The 21,833-nt window shown below is 51.8% G+C and overlaps 2 protein-coding genes across 2 annotated transcripts; both read left to right on the plus strand.

Annotated features, from left to right (window-relative positions):
* Window positions 1-7,170: 7,170 nt before the first annotated feature.
* Window positions 7,171-13,701, plus strand: LOC308667580 (secreted frizzled-related protein 2-like; the record flags this gene model as incomplete). The annotated part of the gene is given in 5 exon segments (XM_081326889.1): window positions 7,171-7,324; window positions 7,327-7,375; window positions 8,975-9,474; window positions 12,430-12,507; window positions 13,394-13,701. Coding segments are annotated over 5 exon segments (1,089 nt in total).
* A 5,098-nt stretch (window positions 13,702-18,799) lies between these two features.
* Window positions 18,800-21,757, plus strand: TOMT (transmembrane O-methyltransferase; the record flags this gene model as incomplete). The annotated part of the gene is made up of 3 exons (XM_081327692.1): window positions 18,800-19,061; window positions 20,508-20,704; window positions 21,431-21,757. The coding sequence occupies 3 exons, from the start codon at window positions 18,800-18,802 to the stop codon at window positions 21,755-21,757; spliced, it is 786 nt and encodes a 261-aa protein (XP_081183818.1).
* Between the last annotated feature and the right edge of the window lie 76 nt (window positions 21,758-21,833).

Here is a 21,833-nt window from a genome sequence, read left to right on the forward strand (position 1 = left end):
TTACCACCGCCTCTTTCAAGGCGGCAGGGAAGTACCCTTCACTCAGTGAGGCATTGATAACTGCTAGGATCCAGCCTCGTGTAACCTCCCGAGATGCATAGACCAGCCAGGAGGGACACGGGTCCAACAAACACGTGGCGGCACTTAATTTCCCCATGATCCTGTCCACTTCATCCGGAGTCACAGGATCAAACTCTTCCCAAATGTTCTCGGCCAAACTCATCGTTTTCCTCTCGTCAGATACTGCCCAGTCAGAGTCCAGACCAGCCCGAATCTGAGCAATTTTGTCCACCAGATATTTACTAAATTCTTCAGGTTTGCTCTTTCTCTGAAGTTTGTCTGTTTGTTTCTGTGGAGGGAGAATTTCGTTTTTGTTGTTCTCCACTGCGGGGTTGTTGTTCACTGCCAGAGGTGTTAAAGAGGGTTGGACTAGATGGCCTCAAGGTCCCTTTCAATTTTATTGCTGCTGCTGTTGTTGTTGTTATTATTATTGTTGTTATTATTATTATTAATAATAATAATAATAATAATAATAATAATAATAATAATAAGAAGAAGAAGAAGAAGAAGAAGAAGAAGAAGAAGTTGGAAGGGACCTTGGAGGTCATCTAGTCCAACCCCCCCTGCTCAGGCAGGAAACCCTATACCATTTCAGGCAAATTGCTGTCCAGTCTCTTCTTAAAAACTTGCAGTGTTGGAGTTTTTGTTGAAACAATACTTCCAGTATTGTTATTGTTTTATTCATTAAACATGAACCGCAGTCAACTGAACATTCAAATTGACTGGCGCTGAGATGGTTGACACAGATTGCTGCCAGCATCCTAGGTATCAACCAGGTACCTGTTTTTTATTATTATTATTCATTTTTATTTCATTATTATTATTATTATTATTATTATTATTATTATTATTATTATTATTATTATTATTATTTTACTATTATTATTAAACCTGATTAAAACAGTGCGGTATTTTTTCAACACAGGTAGCCCTCCACTTACGACTGCAAATGCTGAGCCCAGTATTTCTGCTGCTAAGCGAGACCTTTGCTCAGTGGGTTTTGCCCCACTGTACGACCTTTTTGTCCACATTTCTAAAGGGAATCGCTGCAGCTATTAAATGAGTAACAAGGCTGTGAAGCGAGTCCGGCATCTCCCATGGACGTTGCTGACCAGAAGGTCATAAAAGGGGATCATGTAACCCCGGGACACAGCGGCTGTCGTAAGTGCAAGTTGGCTGCCAAGCGTCCAAGCATCGTAAGTGTGAAAAATGGACATAAGTTGCTTTTTCAGTGCCGTTATAACTGAGAGGTCATTAAATGAACTCGTAAGTCGAGGACTGCCTGTATTACCACCCCCTCCCCGATCTTCCCTTCTTGTAGCTCCCTAGGAGAGCCGGTCGACGAGTTGGCCACCAAGCCTCCGAATGATCACGGGGAGGCGGCGAGCGTCGTAAGTGTGAAAAACTGTGATAAGTCACTTTCTTCCAGTGCTGCTGTAACTTCTGGTTACAGCCAAATCATCATAAGTTGAGGACTGCCTGTACAAGCCAGAGAGCGATGCCAAGGGGAGGGAGCCACTGCTGATGGCTCAGCCTTTCCTCCCGGACCCCCAGACTGAGGGCGAGAGAGACCCTCCCCCCTCCTGAGAGTTGGCCCAGCCTGGCTGGTCCCAACCTTGGGGAGGCGGCCTTGGGCATCTGGAAGCCTCAGAGGGGGCCGGTCCTTCCTGGGGAAGTTCACTCAACCATCACAGCTCCAGCCGGGCTGGAGGGTGGGAGAGGAGGAGGAGGCGCCATCAGGGACCTGGATCTGATCAGCCAGTCTGGCTGTCAATTGATTCAATTTCCTTCCCTCCCGACTAGCACAGGGAAATTGGATCCAGCGGCTCTCCACGCCTTTCCCTTGGGACCGTTCCTTCCTGGGACTCTGGCCAGGATTTCTAAGCAGACCTTGGGTGCCCATCATCCAGCGCTCACGGCATTGAGCGTCTGAGAAGAACAGGATTAACAGAGTTGGAAGGGACCTTGGAGGTCTTCCAGTCCAGCCCCTGCTCAAGCAGGAGACCCTGTACCACTCCGGACAAATGGCTGTCCAGTCTCTTCTTTAAAACTTCCAGTGATGGAGCAGCCACAACGTCTGGAAGCAAACAGTTCCATAGAGTAGAGTAGAGTAGAGTAGAGTAGAGTAGAGCAGAGAATAGAATAGAATAGAATAGAATAGAATAGAATAGAATAGAATAGAATAGAATAGAATAGAATAGAATAGAATGGAATGGAACGGAACGGAACGGAACGGAACGGAACGGAACGGAACGGAACGGAACGGAACAGAATAGAATAGAATAGAATAGAATAGAATAGAATAGAAATAGGATGGAATGGAATGGAATAGAATAGAATTACTGAATAGAATTAGAATAAATGGAATAGGATAGGATAGGATAGGATAGGATAGGATAGGATAGGATAGGATAGGATAGGATAGGATGGGATGGGATGGGATGGGATGGGATGGGATGGGATGGGATGGGATGGGATGGGATGGGATGGGATGGGATAGGATAGGAGCGGAGCTGGAAGGGACCCTGGAGATCTTCTAGTCCACCCCCCTGCTCAAGTAGGAGAACCTACACCATCTCAGACAAGTGACTGTCCACTCTCTTCTTAAAAGCCTCCAGTGAAGGAGCACCCACAACTTCTGGAGGCAGGTTGTTCCACTGGTTAGTTGTTCTCCCTGTCAGAAAATTTCTCCTTAGTTCCTGGTTGCTTCTCTCCTTGGTTAGTTTCCATCCATTGCTTCTTGTCCTACCTTCAGGCGGTTTGGAGAATAGCTTGACTCCCTCTTCTTTGGGGCAGCCCCTGAGATACTGGAAAGCTGCTATCATGTCACCCCCTCATCCTTCTCTTCATTAAACTAGACATACCCAATTCCAGTTGTTCTTTGTATGTTTTAGCCTCCCCTGATCAATTTTGTCACTTTTTCCAGAGTCTCAAGATCTTTTTTACATCATGGTGACCAAAATTGGACGCAGTATTCCAAGTGTGGCCTTACCAAGGCCTTGTAAAGTGGTATTAGCACTTCACGTGATCTTGATTCTATCCCTCTGTTGATGCAGCCTAGCACTGTGTTGGCATTTTTGGCAGCTGCAGCACCTTGGCTCTTTTATGACTCGTGGACTTCAACTCCCAGAATTCCTGAGCCAGCATGGGGGATCTATGACACCTTCATGACTTGTGGACTTCAACTCCCAGAATTCCTGAGCCTGCATGGGGGAAACTTTGGCCCCTTCATGACTTGTGGACTTTAACTCCCAGAATTCTTGAGCCAGCATGGTTCAGCTTGGAAACTCTCCCTTTCCCCTCAGAATGGCTGGCTCAGGAATTCTGGAAATTGAAGTCCATGAGTCATAAAAGAGCAGAGGTTGCCTACCCCTGCATCTGGGCAGTGTCCAATCAAATATAAAAAGCATAAAAACAGCATATCAAATATTAATTGTTAAATTTCCTGGCCCTGCCGGTTCGCCTGGGGTCCAGATGGTGGAGTCCCACACTGGAGGGGGCTGCTGGAGTGATGGCAGACTCGACGTGTACACACACACACACACACACACTTCTGCTCTGCTCTGCTCTCCATCCATCCATCTTTTGGGTGATTATATTGATGTTATTTATTCTCGTGTTCTTTTAGTATTGCTCCATTATTTTACTTCCGTTTACACTCTGATCATTTTCTTTCCTTTTACTATTGTAGAGTAGGGCAGCCCCACAGTGATATATGGTAGGTGGCAAATAAATTTGACAAATAAATAATATAAAATGTTAAACAGGCAAGGAGTGTTGAAAACGAATTAAAATGAAGCATGTGCTCTTTCGGTAGCCCGCCATCCAAAAAACCCAGGATGGAATATTGAGGGAAACCCAGGCTAAGTAGACCACGATCCTCTTTCTCATATCTTGAACCCAGAGCCACCTCAGACCTTTGCTGCCCACAATCCAGGGCTGTCTGCTGGGGTTGGGACCACTGGATGCAATACAATCCCAGCTTTGTTTTTGGTGAGCACCACACAAAACAGGCAGAGCTATGATGGCACCATTGCGGACACCGTATTGACCTTTTGACCACACTTTGGGGAACACCCCCTCACAAGCACGCACTGCATCATAGAAGCAGAAGGATCCAGAGAGGTCATCAAGTCCACCCCTCACTCAGCAGCGGATTTCCTATTATGGCACTCCCTCTTTCCTGCCTGTTTAACATCTTCCCTTTCTGGAGCAAAAAAAAGTTGAAATCTATACATCCAGGTACTGCTATGAATTGGAATTACGTGGGCTGTTGTTGTGTTTTATCTATATACAGTGCTACCTCGATACTCATCGTTAATTGGTTCTGGGAAGCGCAATAAGTACCAAAAACAATGAGTACCCTTGGAAGAAAAATCAGGTCCAGTTCCAAGCTGGGAATAAAATGGAGGCTGCTTTTGAAAGAAATTCTGTTTATTGATGAGCGGAACCAGCAACTGCATGACAAAATGGAGTTGAGAGCGGGTGGGTCTTTATAAGGTTCTGATGGAGATGCTCCAGGGCAGGGGTCCTCAAACGTGGCCACTTTAAAACTTGTGGACTTCAACTCCCAGGATTCCCCAGCCAGGCTGGCTGGGGAATTCTGGGTGTTGAAGTCCACAAGTCTTAAAGTGGCCAAGTTTGTGGACCCCTGCTCCAGGGGGTTGTGCAATGTAGTGAGCTTGTGCCTTTTGCTATCCTAATAGTGGTGGGTTAATCCTGTTATGTACTAAAGGTTTTGTCTTGTCCTTAGAAATTGGGTGGGGGAATGTAAATTCTTAATCCCATCAGCTATGGGGGTTGAAGACATTTTGCTTATGAATAGATTGACCCCAGTCTTTGTGAAGGAATTGCAAAATCTCCATTTCTGCCTGAGGAAAAAGAGACGGGGGGGGGGGGGTCTTTCTGCCTAAGATTTTTTCCCATTTCTCTTTTGGGGAAATATAATATTCTGCCTTTCTTTTAATATCCCCCCAAATATTTCATTCTCTAGGAGGGGTGCGTGTGCCGACTTCCTACAGTAGCAAACCAATCTTTCCCATATAGAGGAATAATGTAGTGAGTCGCAAGGCAGCCAACACCGACAAATTTACGTGTTGAGTAATAGACAAACAATGAGTACTGGGACTAAACATTTGAGTACCAAGGTACCACTGTATTTCTACTGCTAAAGTACTTGCAGAAGATAATTTTGACATGCACAATATGCGGAAACAATATTGGATAGAAAATTAGCCCCCACAGTGTCAAAGTTTGCCTGGCATGTCAGATAAACCTCCTGGATTTAATCAGCCCCACAAGATACGGACAAAACTGGACCGAATTCGCACTGGCCACACTAGATGTGCGAAGGCCCCTCTATGTGAGCAAAACACCATTGTCAAGTTGTGACTTGTGAAGCCGAAAAGCACATTATCCACCATATATCCGCCTCCTGTCAGGGAATGTCGACTGGTGGCCCCCAGGGGGAGGGCCTTCTCTGTGGGTGCTCCGGCGTTATGGAACCAACTGCCGGTTGAGCTCCGGATGGCATCAGACCTCCGATCCTTCCGTCGCGGGTTGAAGACCCATTTATTCGAACTAGCGGGTCTGGCCTGATGGGGGTACTTGGGTTTTTATAGGTTTGTTTTATTATTCTGGTTTTAACTTGGGCATTAATTTAATTATCTTTTAATGTTTGTACTGTTGTTTATATTTATGCCCTGTGAACCGCCCTGAGTCCCTTTGGGAGAAGGGCGGTATAAAAATCTCAATAAATCTTAAATCTTAATATAGCAGAGTGCCAAAACAGCCTACGATGGAGATTTTGCTGATTTTCTGGCTGCGAGAAACAAAGCAAAAAAGTTATATCTGTAATCTAGACATAGGTTTATAATATTTTAAATGTCATGTTTTGCATGATCTTTGGTGTCTTTTTTCTCAAAATCTGATGCGTTCGCCATTTGATAAATAAATAATAATCTTCCTTGCAGAAAACCCCCCTAAAGGAACTCCTGGATTTAGAAAATGCTGGAATTTCGCTTTCTCGGCCTAAGGCGCAGAAAAGTTGGTCCCGATCTAAAACAGGGCTCTCCTAAAGGACTATAAAGGGGCGCCTCCCTTTGATCCTTGGGACTTTTGCCACAAAGGGAGCCCCTTGGGCGGGGAGGGGGCACAGACAGCCCCGCCAGGTCACCAAACCGGATTCCCGGAGCGCAGATGGTCAAGAGCAGCCGCGCGGCGGAGCTGATCCGGAACGCAGCAGGGGGTCGCTCTCGGGGGAGGGGGCGAAAAGGAGCCGGAGGGAGGGGACTGAACGTTGGGTAACACTATTGTGTACTTCCCTCCCCCCCACCGCCCCTTCCCACTCCGAGTTTCCCCCCCGCCGGCCCGGCCCGCCTTCGACTCTTTGGAAGGCGTCTCCAGGGGTCTTCTCCTCCGGCCGCGCTCGCCAGGCTTTTCTGCGCCCACCGCGCCGGGGGTCGCGTGGGGGAATCTCAGACTCCGCAACTCTTCCCGGGGGGGGATCGCTTAGCCGCGCCAAGACCCCTCTCATCCGCCGCGGGGCGTCGCGCGGTTCCAGGCAGCATCCGCGGGTGAGCAGGAACGCGCCGCCACCCCCGGGATTTTCTGCGCCAGCTCTCCTGCCCGGGTCCGCTCCTTGCACCGAGGGGGCCGATTTGGGGTTTTTTGGGGTGGGTGGGTGGGGTGCAGGTTAGGGTTAGAGTCCTCCCCCTCTTCCCCTCCCTCTCCGTCCTGGCAAGCGGGAGTTTAGGGCTTCCCCCCCCACTGCGCGTCTCTCCAGACGTGGCTGTTGCGCTAAGGCAGGCAGAGCTCTTGAAAGGCGTGCGCCCCTCTCGCTGCCCACCCCCCTGCCCGAAGGTCCCCTCCTCGCGGTGCCGGGCCGCCTGAGCCAGCCCCGACGCCGTTTTGCCGCCAGGGGTGCGCCCCGCTCCAGACCCTCCCTGCGCCCCATCCTAACCCGCCTCCTGGCTGCGGGCTTGGCGGAGTCTGGGGCCCGCGGGGCCAAGCCGCGCCCCTCCCCACGCGGGCAGAGAACTCCAGGCGTCGGAGGGGGGGCAAAGGCGGGGGGCTCCCGCGTAAGGCCGTCCTCCTGGCTCACCCCCGCTGATGCCTGGGCGCGATAGCAGCGCCCGCCCGCGGCTCTGCGTCCCCTGGCCGCCGTCCAAGGCCAGGCGAGGGGGGCGGGGGGCGGAGGGAGGCCGGGGCTTCTGCCTGGCCCGAGCGCCGCCTTGCAGAGTCCCCTCCCGGCCGCCTCTCGCAGACGGACGCAGCCCGCGCGGCTTCCAGGTGAAGGAGCTTCTCAGCCCGGCAGGTGCGGCGCGCGTGGGGCTGCGCGTGGGAGCCGTGGGGAGGCTGGGCAGGACTTGCTCTTGGCGGGGAGAGGGAGAGCAAGCCACGGGAAACGTTGCGAGCGGCGGACGGGGGGCTGCCCAGGACGCCCGCGGCTTCCCCTCCAGGTCCCTCCGTTCCACGCGCGGCTTAGCGGAGCGCATCTGCGGGCTCCGTGCAAGCAGAGACCCGGTTCCCCCCGGCGATGCTCCTCCCGCGTCGCCCCTGCTTGCGGGGTCCCACAAACCCCCTGAAAGGGGGACGGGGGTACTTCCCCGCCTCGCTCCGTAGGGCACCCTGCAGAGAAGCCGCGGGATGGAGGCCCCCTAACCGGGACAGAAGAGTGGACGTGCCCGGGGTTCTGGCCAGCTCAGTTTACAGAATGCCAGAGTTGGAAGGGACTTTGGAGGTCATCCAGTCCAGCCCCCTGCTCAAGCAGGAGACCAGTCCTAGACCATTCCAGACAAATGGCTGTCTTGACTCTTCTTGTAAGCCTTCTTCCTTTCCTGTGGCTCCTTCTGCAAGGGACTTGCAACCTCTTGTGAACTTTTTCAGGCTTACTTTGAGAGTAGAGTTTGCAGGGCGAAACCTCTGCTTTTGAGGTGGGGGGTAAAAGAAACCGCCAGCTGGTCAAGGAGGGAAGAATCAGCCTCAAAGCCCATGGGGGACAAGCCACTCTCCTCCGCTACAGAAGAATACAAAATAACAGAATTGGAAGGGACCTTTCATCTATCTTCTATCTACCAGGGGTAGGCAACCTGGGCTCTTTTATGACTGGTGGACTTCAACTCCCAGGATTCCTCAGCCAGCATGGAGGAACTATGGCCCCTTCATGACTCATGGACTTCAACTCCCAGAATTCCTCAGCCAGCTTAGCTCAGCTTGGAAACCTCTCCCTCTCCCCTCAGCATGGCTGACTCAGGAATTCTGGGAGTTGAAGTCCACGAGTCCTAAAAGAGGCCAGGTTGCCTACCCCTGATTCTAGACCACAGGTCTGCAACCCGCGGCTCCGGAGCCGCATGCGGCTCTTTCAGCCGTCTCCTACGGCTCCCAGTCCTCTGCCATGTGCAGTCCAAAAAAAAAAAGTGGGACTAAAAAAGTTCAACCAATCAATTCAAATATGCAGGGTAGGTGCATATCTCGCCTTGGCTCCACTCTTCAGTCAAACCCTGTTCTGCACATGTGCGCATGTACGCGCATGTGCACACATTTTTTGCGGCTCCCAGTTTTTCCTTTTGTGAGGGAACCGGTTCCGAGTGGCTCTTTCACTGTTTCAGGCTGCTGACCCCTGTTCTAGACCAAACCCCTGCTGAGGCAGGAGACCCCACACCATTTCAGACAAATGCCTGTCCAATCTGTTCTTAAAAAACCCCAGTGATGGAGCACCCATAATTTCCGGTGGCAAGCCGTTCCCCTGGTTAATTGTCCTCCCTGTCAGGAAGTTTCTCCTTAGTTCCAGGTCGCTTCTCTCCTTGATCAGTTTCCATCCATTGTTTATTGGTCCTGCCTTCTTCAGGGGCTTTGGAAAAGAGGCTGACCCCCAAGTTCCCCAAGTGACTGCCCCCCCCTCTCTCTCCTCCAGGTGCCCGATGGCTGCCCGGGCTCCCCTCCTGCTTCTGATGGCCCTCTGGGGCTGCTGGGGCCTCTCCTCCTCCTTCCAGCACCACCTGGTGCAGCTCAGCTCCCGGCGCAGCGCCTGCAAGCCGGTGCCCAGCAGCATGGCGCTGTGCCACGGCGTGGGCTACAGCGAGATGCGCCTGCCCAACCTGCTGGGCCACGACACCATGAAGGAGGCCCTGCAGCAGGCAGCCTCCTGGGTGCCGCTCCTGACCAAGCGGTGCCACCGGGAGACCAAGAAGTTCCTCTGCTCTCTCTTTGCCCCCGTCTGCATCAGCCAGATGGACGAGCCCATCTTCCCCTGCCGGTCACTCTGTGAGGCCGTCCGGGACAGCTGCCTGCCTGTCATGGCTGCCTTCGGATTCCCTTGGCCCGACATGCTGAACTGCAGCCGGTTTCCTGGGGGCAACGAGCTCTGCATCCCCCCGGTGGGTCCCAACGACCAAGAACAGCCGCCCCGAGAAGGTAAGCAGGCGGGCAAAAGGGATCCGGGGGGGGGGAGAGAGACAGGCTGGCAGTGGGACTGGAGGGTGACCCCCCCCCACACCCCAGGCCAAGGCACTGCTTGGAGCAAGCTGACCCTTTGGGGGGACACCACCACCCCCATTGGTGCATAAATGCACCATGTGCTGCGGCCCTTACCGCGGGGAGGCCAAAATATCCGCTGCTAAGGGAGACACGTTTTGAGTGAGTTTTGCCCCCTTCGGCGATCTTCCTTGTTGTAAAGTGGGTCACTGCAGTTGTTAAGTTAGTCCACACACTTGCTAAGTGAATCTGAATTCCCCAGTGTGTGGGGGGTGGGTGTGAGAGAGAAGAAGAGAGAAGAGAGGAGAGAGAGAGAGGAGAGAGAAGAGAGAAAAAGAGAAAGAGAAAAGAGAGAAGAGAGAGAAAGAGAAGAGAGAAAGAGAGAGAGGAGAGAGGGGAGAGAGAAAGAGAGAGAAAGAAAGGAGAGAAGAGAAAGAGAAGAGAGAAAGGAGAGAGAGAGGAGAGAGAGAGAAAGGGGAGAGAGAGAGAGAGCTGATACTAGATGATAGCTAGAGAGAGATAGAAGATAGAGTTAGATATAACCCTAATCCCCCCCCCAGAATTCTTCTGTTGGTGGGGTGTCCTTGGTGCTCTCTGAGCTTAGTTGTTTGACATTTCACGACCCAGTGAGGGAACGTCATCAGTGAAGTCATTTTTTGCATGGAATGGGGAAGGGTCTCCTGCCTGAACAGGGGGCTGCACTAGAAGACCACTAAGGTCCCTTCCCACTCTGATATTCTGCCCAGGGCTGCCCAGTCTCTTCTGGAGGGGAGCCCTTCCACGGATTAGTTGTTCTGCAAAAGTCTGCAAGAAAACCACCAAACTCAAGGACTCCCCCCCAACCCCCCCCCCCAGTTCAGCCCTGAGCTACAAGGACTTGATTTCATTCATTCTCTTCTCCATTCTCTTCTGCTCTTTGATGTTCTTAATAGCCCTGATTGGTATTAACAGCCGGAACAAGGACACTTCTTCAGCCTGGGGGGGGGTGTGTGGAAGGGGGGGAGGGAATTGTTTGCCGAAGAGCTGTTGAGTCTGTGTACAAAGGGATTAAGGAAGGAGGTGAGATCTGGTGAGGCAGCATTGCCAAATATTTACACAAGACCAACAAAAAAGAGGATGTAAATCAGTTGAGGAAGGTCGCACTTACATCAGAGTCCCTTCATACTTGCAAAATGCCTTCTCTCTCTCTCTCTCACACACACACAAACATACACACCACGATTCTCTCAAACCCTCTTTCCTCCAATTTAAAGAGGACACACTTGGTTGTCACTGAAGACACAGCCACACACAGCAGCCACCCATCCTTCACCAGCATTTGCAAGGGGCATTTTCCTGTTGGTCTCCTCCTCACCTCTCTGATAGAGAAAGCTCACTTTGTGGCAACTGCGGAGTTTTCCAGAGGGTAGAACTTGGTTGTGTGTGTATGGGGGGGGGGGAGAGTAATTCTTAAAAGATAGAAGAGAATCTTTGTAGCTCAGCGTTGAACTTTGGGGTCTCTGATACTTTCTGAGCTGGGTGGTTTTCTTGCAGACGTTTCATGACCCAACTAGGGAACAACATCAGCGCTAGGAAGGGAGGGGGAGGAGGAGAAGGGGAGGGAGGGAGGGAAGGAAGGAAAGAAGGAAGGAAAGACTGTGGGGTCCTTGGTGTTCTCTGACCTTGGCAGTTTTCTTGCAGACATTTCATGACCCAACTAGGGAACGTCGTCAGTGCTAAGGATGTTGCCCAGTTCGGTCATGAAACATCTTCAAGCTCAGAGAACACCAAGGACCCCACAGTGTGATACTTATCCCCCCCTTTCTCCCCCCAGCTGGGACCAGCTCCTCCCTGCTCAGGAGGAAGAGGACACTCAGCTCTGCCCCCTCCCCTCTCGTCCCAACCATTCCTGAGTGCCTCCGTGGCTTTCCTCAATCTCCTACTAGGAGCAGAGCTGGGGGGGGGAGTCTCTTGAAACATCAGCCAAGGGATGAGTGGGGGTCCAGCACATCCAGCACAATGAAGAAGAAACCCATCCAAGCTTGATTGCGGTCACAGACAAGCTGGGTCACCCAGCAACTAGCGGAAATCTAAACATCCTGGAGAGATGATTTGCAAAAAAATAAATAAATAAATAAAAAACAATCCCCGTGGTTGGAGTGGATCTGAAGTGCTAGGGATCTCTCTCTCTCCTCTCTCTCTTTCCTCTCCTCGCTCTCCTATCTTTCTCTCTCTCTCTCTTTCTTCTCTCTCTCCTCTTTCTCTCTCTCCTCTCTTTCTTTCTCCTCTCTTTCTCTCTCTTCTCTCTCTCTCCTCTCTCTTTCTCTCTTCCTCCCTCCTTCCGCATACCTCCTAGATCTTTCCCTGATCCAGGGGGCAGGGAGGGGGGAAACATAGCCACCACATATACGTTCAGCGGCTTCATTCATTCATTCATTCATTCAACTTCTATTCTTCCCATCCGGCCTGGTGGCAACTCTAGGTGACATACAGTAAAACCAGTAAAAATACATTAAAACAATAAACCATAACCTCCATTTGCAGTTAGCCCACGACTTTAGACAAACAATTGAGCCCAAAATTTCAGTGGCCAAGCGAGTCAGTTGTTAAGTCAATTTTGCCCCATTTTAATGGCCTTTCTTGCCACCGTCGTTAGGCGAACCATTGTAGTTGCTAAGTCAGTAACACGGTTGGTAAGTGAATCTGACTTGGCCCTGTCTCTTTGCTTACCCTGTAAGTTCATCAAAAGAAATTTGTTGCAAGAGCTGCCCCCAGACCCCTGCTTTTTGTTGCTGTGGTTCCTACCAGCCGCCTCGGGGGGGGGGGAGGGGGGCTCTGCCTTTCACCTTTTCCAGGAGATTCCCCCCCCACCTCGGATGTTCACCCTGCCCTCCTCTCTTTGTTGTCCCCTTCCAGACGCCGTATGCACGGCCTGCCATGATTCTGGAGAGAGTGAGAAGGATGTTTTGGAGAAAATCTGCAACCAGGATTTTGGTGAGTTTGGAGAAGGTTGGACAGCTGTTTGTCTGAAATGGGGTAGGGGGGTTGGACTAGATGACCTCCAAATTCCCTTCCGTTATTCTGTTATTAAGAGGAACAGTTGAGGGAACTGGGTAAGTCCAGTCTAATGAAGAGAAGGACTGGGGGGGGAGGGGGCATGATAGCAGTCTTCCAATATTTGAGGGGCTGCCTCGAAGAAGAGGGGGGGGTCCACCTGTTCCCCAAAGCGCCTGAAGGCAGCACAAGAAGGAATGGAGGCAAACCCGTCAAGGAGAGAAATTTCCTAACATTGAGAGCAATTAATAAATAGAACAGCCTGTGTTCAGAAGTTGTGGGTGCTCCATCACTGGAGTTTTTCAAGATGAGACCGGACAGCCATTTGTCTGGAATGGTATAGGGGTCTTCAAACTTGGCCCTTTTGTGACTTGTGGACTTCAACTCCCAGAATTCCTCAGCCAGTGTACCTAGCTGAGAAATTCTGGGAATTGAAGTTCACCAGTCATAAAAGGGCCACGTTTGAAGACCTCTGGACTAGAAGATCTTCAAGGTCTCATCCAACTCTCTGATTCTCTGAGACAGAAAGATAAGATAGATATGACAGAAAGACAGACAGAGAGACGGACAGACAAGATAGAAAATGGATGGATGGATGGATGGAGACAGATAGACAGACAGACAGATGATAGAACAGCTTCCCTCCAGAAGTTGTGGGTGCTCCAACACTGGAGGTCTTCAAGAAGAAACTGGACAGCCGTTAGTCTGGGATGGTGCAGTGTCTCCTGCCTGAGCAAGGGGTTGGACTAGAAGACCTCCAAGGTCCCTCTGTTATTGTGTATTAAGTCTTGACCTCCAGCTGCCCTCTTCCTTCTCACTCTTTCAGCTCTGAAGATGACCATCAAATCCTTATCAGGCGTTGGGGGTGACCTGAAAGTCATCCCAGAGCTTCGTGGCCGGACGCTTTACAAGCAGGTCAACTGGTCCGAAGACGAGCGGAAGAAGCCAGTCCTGTGGCTGGTGGACGGCGAGGCCTGCTCCTGCGAAGAGCTGGCAGGGGGGCCGGGCACGGTGGTCCTGGCCATGGGGCACCGTCTCAGCAACCGCCTCGTCCTCTCCTGGGTCAGGAGGTGGAGACACGGGGAGAAAGAGCTGAAGAGGTTCTCCAGGGCGGTGCGGAAGCTGCAGTGTTAGAGGTGGCTCCTTGCTGCCCATCATCCTCTGCCAGCTGTGGACCCTGGGGATGGAAGCTGGGCCTGCAGGCAACTGGTTTTTCCAGATCGCAGACAAACGGGCAGGAAGGGAATAGCTAGCAAACTTGGAGGAACAGAACAAGTCAAACAGCTCCTCTAGGGAGCAACAGAGAAGGGAAGATCGGGGAGGGGGATAACACAGGTAATCCTAGACCAGGGTTAGGCAACATTGGCTCTTTTAGGATTCGTGGACTTCAACTCCCAGAATTCCTGAGCCAGCAGGGGGGAACTGTGGCCCCTTCATGACTGGTGGACTTCAACTCCCAGAATTCCTGAGCCAGCATGGCTCAGCTTGGAAACTTTCCCTTTCCCCTCAGCATGGCTGGCTCAGGAATTCTGGGAGTTGAAGTCCACAAGTCATAAAAGAGCCATGGTTGCCCACCCCTGTCCTAGACCAGGGGTCTTCAAACTCGGCCGCTTTAAGACTTGTGGACTTCAATTCCCAGAATGCCTCAGCCAGCCATGTTTGGAGACCCCTGTCCTAGACTTACAGAGTTACAACGGCACTGAAAAAGTGACTTATGTCCATTTTTCACACTTACGACGCTCGCAGCCTCCCCGTGATCATGGGATCACAATTCAGACGCTTGGCAACCAGTTCACACTTAGGACGGTCGCAGTGTCCCAAGATCACGTGATCCCCTTTGGCGACCTTCTGACAGATCAAGGGGGGAAGCCAGATTCACGTAACAGCCGGGTTACTGACTTATCAACTGCAGTGATTCATTTAACAACTGTGGCAAGGAAGGTCGTAGGAGTTTTCTCACCTAACAACAGAAATTTAGGGGTTCATAAGTCGAGGGCTATCTGTAAAATGACAGGATGAGAAGCAAGATGGAGAGAGGGGTGCTTTTTGCTAGACAATCACAAGTGAAGGAAACTCATCGGGAGCAAGTCTGTTTTTTACAGCCTTATTGAAGTTTGTAGCCTGAATTGCCTTAAGCAGGGAACAACTTGGGATTGTGAATTTAACACCCACGCAAAAACAGAAGCTGTGCCCTGCTGGAAGGGACCCGGGGCCGTCTGTCCACCCAGGGCCCCACCAACAGCCCCCAGATCAGGGCTCTTCAAACTTGGCGACTTTAAGACTTGTGGACTTCAACTCCCAGAATTCCTCAGCTGGCTGAGGAATTCTGGGAGTTGAAGTCCACAAGTCTTAAAGTCGCCAAGTTTGAAGAGCCCTGCTCCAGACAGTCACAGCCCTTTCAGGCACGCCAAATAGTTGCAGGTCAGCGGACAGCTGCCTGCCCACATTGGCACAAAAACAGCATCGGAGGCTTCTGGTGGTTCAGCCTTGGGCAAGACCAGCCTGGTGAGTTTGCAGCCCACGATAAAATCCAGAAAGGGGCCGGATTTGGTGACCAGGCAAAACGCAATTCCCGAACCATTGAATCATTGGCACCGACTCGGATCAAAATGGTTAACAACTCTCTCAACTGCCCTGCTAAGCAAGTGCTTGTGGACACCCACCTCAACTGCTGAATACCCCCACATTGGCCAGTTTTGTGTCACAGGCTGGACCAAAGGGGTCTTGGCTAAGGGGGTCTTCACTGTCTGATGGGACTCAAGCCATTGGCACCCCAGAACATGAAAGTCATCTGGGGGAGACCTTCGTCTGTCTGCCAACCTATTTTATAAGTTGTTGAGGTATCCAAGGTGAGGGACCCAGCAAGTGTAGGTCTTAGACCAGGGGTCTTCAAACGTGGCCCATTTATGACTTGTGGACTTCAACTCCCAGAATTCTGGGAGTTGAAGTCCACAAGTCATAAAAGGGCCACGTTTGAAGACCCCTGGCTTAGGGTATTGTTTCTGGATGGCTGGGCAATTCGGGGAGTTGAAGTCCATCCATGCTGACAGGAATTTTAGGTGAAGTCCATCCATGCTGGCTGAGGAATTCTGGGAGTTGAAGTCCACAAGTCATAAAAGGGCCACGTTTGAAGACCCCTGCCTTAAGACATGTGGCAGCTCAAATTTCCCTGTGATTGACAACACGGCATGGAGAGCCTCTTAATGCAAGCAGGATCTACCTGCCTTCTAATTAATCCAGCTTGATGAAGGTAGAGTCATTTGATATACTAGATTAGGTCTGCAGTATCCAAAATGCCCTTCCGGCCAGCCACGAGAATCTCCTCCTGAAAGGACACCTCTAGTTCTGTTCCGTGACTTTTTTGTTATGCCTTAGCTAAATAGTTTGCTGTTATTAAAGGCAGCCCATGTACCCAGCCTCTTGGCATTCAATTTCTGATATTTGGGGAAGGAAATCATGAAGCGAACTCAGTTTTGGTCACCGCCGTGCAGAAAAGACGCTGAGGCTTTAGAAAGAGGGCAGAGAAGAGCAGCAAAGATGCTGGAGGCTAAAAGATGCAAAGGATGGTTGCAGTAATTGGGGTATGTCAATTCCAGAGAAAAGGAGGACTGGGGTGGGGGGCATGATGACAGTATTCCAGTACTTGAGGGGCTGCCCCAAAGAAGCGGGGTGGGGGGAGTCAACCAATTCTCCAAGCAGCTGAAGGCAGGACAAGAAGCAACGGATGGAAACCAATCAAGGAGAAAAGCAACCTGGAATTAAGGAGAAACTTCCTAACAGTGAGGATAATTAACCAGTGGAACAGCTTGCCACCAGAAGTTGTGGGTGATCCAACTAAGAAGAGACTGGACAGTCACTTGTATAGGGCAGGGGTAGGCAACCTTGGCTCTTTTATGATTTGTGGACTTCAATACCCAGAATTCCTCAACCAGCCGTGCTGACTCAGGAATTCTGGGAGTTGAAGTCCACAGGTCATATAGAAGAGCCAAGGTTGCCTACCCCTGGTATAGGGTCTCCTGCCTGAAGTGGTGGTTTGGACTAGAAGACCACCAAGGTCCCTTCCATTTCTGGTATTCTGTTCTGTATTTATAGTAAGGATTGGAGAGTAGAAGCAGCCACCGCTGACCCTCTCCCTAAGACCCTCCCGTCACAATCCTCCCCTCATTCCAGAGTAGCATTTTTGAAGGGTCTCCATCTCAAAAATGCCCAGAACCTCCAAGATGGGAGGAGACCAGGGCATCCCTGGGTGGCACAAAAGGCATACCTGGCATGGGGAGTGGGCGTGGCCATTCTGTCCACCGTCTACCTGGACAAGATCCCAACCTTGAGATAAGGAATCACATTTGTCCCTCACCGACGCTCCTCCTTCAAGGCTCAATCTACTGACTCGGCCTCTGCATTCTTCCTTTCCTATTTGCCACCTGTCTCAGGTGGATAGGTAAGGACAGGTAACCCAGGAAGTAGCTGCAGGGTCGCCATCAATCATTCATGCACCCTCCAGGCACACAAAGGATTCAGCTGGCTGCAGCTCCAGGCAGGTAAGGCAGCTGAAGGGCCGCACCGTAGCAGCTTCCCCAACGTAGGGTTTTTCACCGTGACCGGCTGACTTCAGTCGCCCCAAATCCTTGGAGAAAGAGGCAACTGGCCTCAAACTGATGTCCACATGCCCCACCAGCAATTGCCTGACTTCCCTCCGAGGTCCTGGGAGAGCAAATCGAAGGCTTTCCGGACCACGCAGTGGGGTGAAGGGACCCCTGGACCACCAAGGACAAATGGCTGCCCACCTCTTGGGCTGGCAGTCAGATCAGGACGCGAAGGATTAGGGGTGACAAGATAGCGGCTGTTGTGTAGCGGGTTCTTTGGCGCAGGAATGAAGACGAGGCAAGTGAGTTCAGGAAAACTCATGGTTTATTGCTTGCAAGATCTGAACTGAGAATTGGGCTGTAACTAGCCGCAATATATAGTGTAGCCCCTAGGTGGCAGCCAATAGGTTTGAAGCAACCATTGCCGCCTAGGGACAGCCAATAGCAGCACTGGAGACTTGTAGTCTGGGTTGTTGGAGAGCCGTTAGCTGCTCCAGCAACCCACGTGGTATCACCATTGAGCCCAATACATAACAGCGGCCTTTCAATATCAATATAAAGAAGAGGGGGGGGGGGGTTCCAAGATATTCTCCAAAGCACCTGCAGGCAGGACAAGAAGCAGCAGATGGAAACTAATCAAGGACAGAAGCAACCTGGAACTAAAGCGGAATTGCCCAACAGTGAGAAGAATTAACCAGTGGAACGGCTTGCTTTCACTGGAGGCTTTTAAGAAGAAACTGGACAGTCATTTGTCAGAAATGGTACTATAGGGTCTCCAGCTTCAGCAGGGAGGGTGGACTAGAAGACCTCCGAGGTCCCTTCCAACTCCGTTATTCTGTGTAGGGCTGTCCAGTCTCTTCTGGTGGCAAGCTGTTCCACTGGTTAACAGTCCTCACTGTTAGGAAGTTTCTCCTTAATTCTTCTCTCCTTGATTACTTTCCATCCGTTGCTTCTTGTCCTGCCTTCAGGGGCTTTGGAGAATAGGTTGACACCCCACCCCACCCCACCTTTTTTGGGGCAGCCCCTCAGATATTGGTGGACAGTTACCATGTCATGCCCCCATCTCTTCTCTTCATTAGCCTAGAATCCTAGATCAAGGGTTCCCATCCAGGGGTGCGAGACGATATTCCAAGGGGGTGTGAAAACTTGGGTTTTCAAAACCATAGTGTCTATGCATAATTCGTCGCCGGGATTTCTGGGAGTTGAAGTCCACAAGTCTTCAAGTCGCCAAGTTTGAAGAGCCCTACCCTAGACGGTCACGGCCCCTTCAGGCACGCCAAATAGTGGCAGGTCAGCGGACGGCTGGCTGCCCACATTGGCACAAAACCAGCATCGGAGGCTTCTGGTGCTTCATCCTTCTGGTGTGTTTGCAAGGGGTGCAAGAAGATGTTGGAAGCGTTCTAGGGGTGCGGGGTATAGGAAAGGTTGGGGACCACTGGGCTAGATCATTAGAAGCAATTAAATAATTGATCAGAATTAGAATTGTCCGTGTTGAGCAGTTTTCAACACAAACATGGCTTCCTAGGAAGAGGTGGGAGCGAGTTGTCCCTTAAAAAGGAAAGTGGGGGATCGAGCGGAGGGGCTCCGCTCTCTCTCACTGTCCATGTTCATCTGGTCTTCTCGCCCACCCAGCCCTCCCGAGTGTCCCCATGGTCTCTCCAGCCATCGCCCTGGCCTTCGTGCCCTTCGTGGTCACCCTGCTCATCCGCTACCGCCATTACTTCCTGCTCTTCTACCGAGCGGTGGTGCTTCGGAAGCTGCGGGACTACCTGACCGGCATCCCCCGGGAAGAGAGGGCCTTCCGTTACCTCCTGACCCACGCCATCCCTGGAGATCCTCTGCACATCCTGGAGACCTTCGACCACTGGAGCTACAACTGCGAGTATCTCAGCAACCTGGGACCCCAGAAAGGTGGGCACTCCGGAGAGCCTCCCAGGCACCTGTCTGGGTTCACACAACATCCCAAAGTCAGCTTGTTGGTAAAATGCAGCATGACTCCCTGGCGGGTCCTGTGCTGAGTGGGGATCCAATAGGTTAAGCCAGGGGTCTTCAAACTTGGCCCCTTCATGACTGGTGGACTTCAACTCCCAGAATTCCTCAGCCAGGCCCGCATGCCTGGCTGAGGAATTCTGGGAGTTGGAGTCCACAAGTCATCAAAGAGCTACGTTTGAAGACCCCTGGCTTAAGCTGTCATCACTGGGTTGACAAGAACCTATCATGCCTAAATCTGAACTGCCTTTATCTTTAGTGTGAAGCATTGACCTGCTATGGTGTCTGGTAAACCATGATTTATGGCTTAACATGGGAATCCAGCCAATCGTGATTGGATCATTCAATAAATGATGACTAAGCAAATAGCTCTGGGTTCTGTAAACCCAACCCTGTAAATTATGGTTTATGACCTACAATGTTATGCAACAAATGGCTGATCCATAAAAGCCGAGCTTGACATGAGAACTTAGCCTCTCATTTTTATTTTATTTTTCATTTATTAAATTTCTCTTAAGTCTAAGGGCTATTGCTATTGTTATTACTACTGCTATTCCTTCTTTCCCTCCCTTCCTTCCCTCCCTCCCTTTCTTCCTTCCTTCCTTCTTTCCTTCCCTCCCTCCTTCCTTCCTTCCCTCCCTTCCTTTCTCCCTCCCTCCCTCCCTCCCTCCCTCCTTCCCTTCCTTCTTTCCTTCCCTCCCCCTCCCTCTCTCCCTCCCTTCCTTTCTCCCTCCCTCCCTCCTTCCTTCCTTCCCTTCCTTCCTTCCCTCCCCCTCCCTCTCTCCCTCCCTTCCTTCCTCCCTCCCTCCCTCCCTCCCTCCTTCCTTCCTTCCCTTCCTTCCTTCCCTCCCCCTCCCTCTCTCTCTCCCTTCCTTCCTCCCTCCCTTCCTTCCTTCTTCCTTCTGTGGTGATGCAATGGTTACAATGCAATATTGCAGCCCAACGGCCCACAGCCATGAGTTCGATCCTGACCGGCTCAAGGTTGGCTCAGCCTTCTGTCCTTCCCAGATGGGTAAAATGAGGACCTGGATTGTTGGGGGTCAACAGGCTGACTGTGTAAACCGCTCAGAGGGGGCTGTAAAGCACTGTGGAGCAGTAGATAACTGCTAGCGTTATCTAACCTTCTGAATAAAAATATTGAGGGGGGGGAAAAACCAGTGGAAGGGAAGTTGCCTCCAGAAGTTTTGGTTGCTCCATCCCTGGTGGTTTTTAAGGAGAGACTGGACAACCATTTGTCTGGAATGGTAGAGGGTCTCCTGCTTGAGCGGGGGGCTGGTCCACTCCAATTCTGTCACTCTGTATATTCCGAAGCTCTTCTCCTTCCGGCGTTCATTCACCTTTCCCCTTCGGCCTTTCTTGGGCGCCTAGCAAAGATCCTGGAGCATCTGATCTACCAGCAGGCTCCCCTCACAGCACTGGAGCTGGGCACCTACTGCGGCTACGCCTCCATCCTCATGGCGCAGACGCTGCCGTTGGGCGCCCGGTTGTACACCGTGGAGATGGACGTGCGCAAGGCATCGGTGGCGGAGAAGGCGATTCGGCTGGCTGGCTTTGACGATGACACGGTGAGCGATCCTGGGCTCTGCTGCGGGTCTCCTCGAGCGAGGCTAGTATTGGCTGGTGGGTGGGAGCGATAATCAAGGCTTAAAGTCGCCAAGGTTGGAGACCCCTGCCCTGGCCAACGAAGGGCAGCTGTTCTGGTAAGTGCCAGGCCAAACCAGCCTTCAGCAAAGAAAAAGGTCACACAAGGATAATCCAGAATATCTGAGAATTGACAATTTAGCCCAGGGGTCTCCAACCTTGGCACACACACACTCTAGTTGGGTCATAAAAAGTCTGCAAGAAAATAAGCTCAGAGAGTACCAAAGACCCCACAGTCCTCCTCCTCCTCCTCCTCCTCCTCCTCCTCCTCCTCTCTGCAAACCCTCCTCCCTTCTAGCACTGATGATGTTCCCTAGTTGGGCCATGAAACGTCTGCCAGAAAAGAACCACCCAGCTCAGGGAGCACCAAGGACTCCACATTCTTCTTCCACAGCCAACCTGGGAAGGAGACTTCTCCAGAGCCACCCAACTGCTTCCCATGGCTGAGGGACCTGAAGCTGGTCTCCTGGCCCACCCCCTCTTTTCAGGGCACCTTGGAGATAGGTGCCTTTCTTGACCAGGCGCCCGACCCCCTCTCCCCATTTGGTTTCCAAGAACATGGATTCCAAGGGAGCTGCAGAGATCCTCTGGACTTCTCCCCCCCCCCCCCGGAACCGTTCCGAGGGACTCACCTTTCTTCTCCCATGCAGGTGGAACTCATCGTGGGCCCCTCCGAGGAGGTCATCCCCCTACTCAAGGAGACCTTTCTGCTGCCGGAGGTCCACCTGGTGGTCATGCACCACTGGAAGCGCTGCTACCTCCGCGATCTGCAGCTGCTGGAAGACCACGGGCTCCTCCAGCCAGGGGCCACCATCCTGGCGGACAACGTCATCTTCCCCGGCGCCCCGCACTTCCTCCAGTACGCCAAGGCCTGTGGGAAGTACAAGTGGAGGGTCCACCGGACCAGCCTCCAGTATTTCCGGGGGATCCCCGATGGCATGGCCCAGCTGACCTACGTGGGTCTTGAGCAGGGGTAGGCAACCTTGGCTCTTTTATGACTCGTGGACTTCAATTCCCAGAATTCCTCAGCCAGCTTTGCTGGCTGAGGAATTC

Source organism: Vipera berus (assembly GCF_964194415.1).
Source record: "Vipera berus genome assembly, chromosome: 4".
Taxonomy (NCBI): Eukaryota; Metazoa; Chordata; class Lepidosauria; order Squamata; family Viperidae; genus Vipera; species Vipera berus.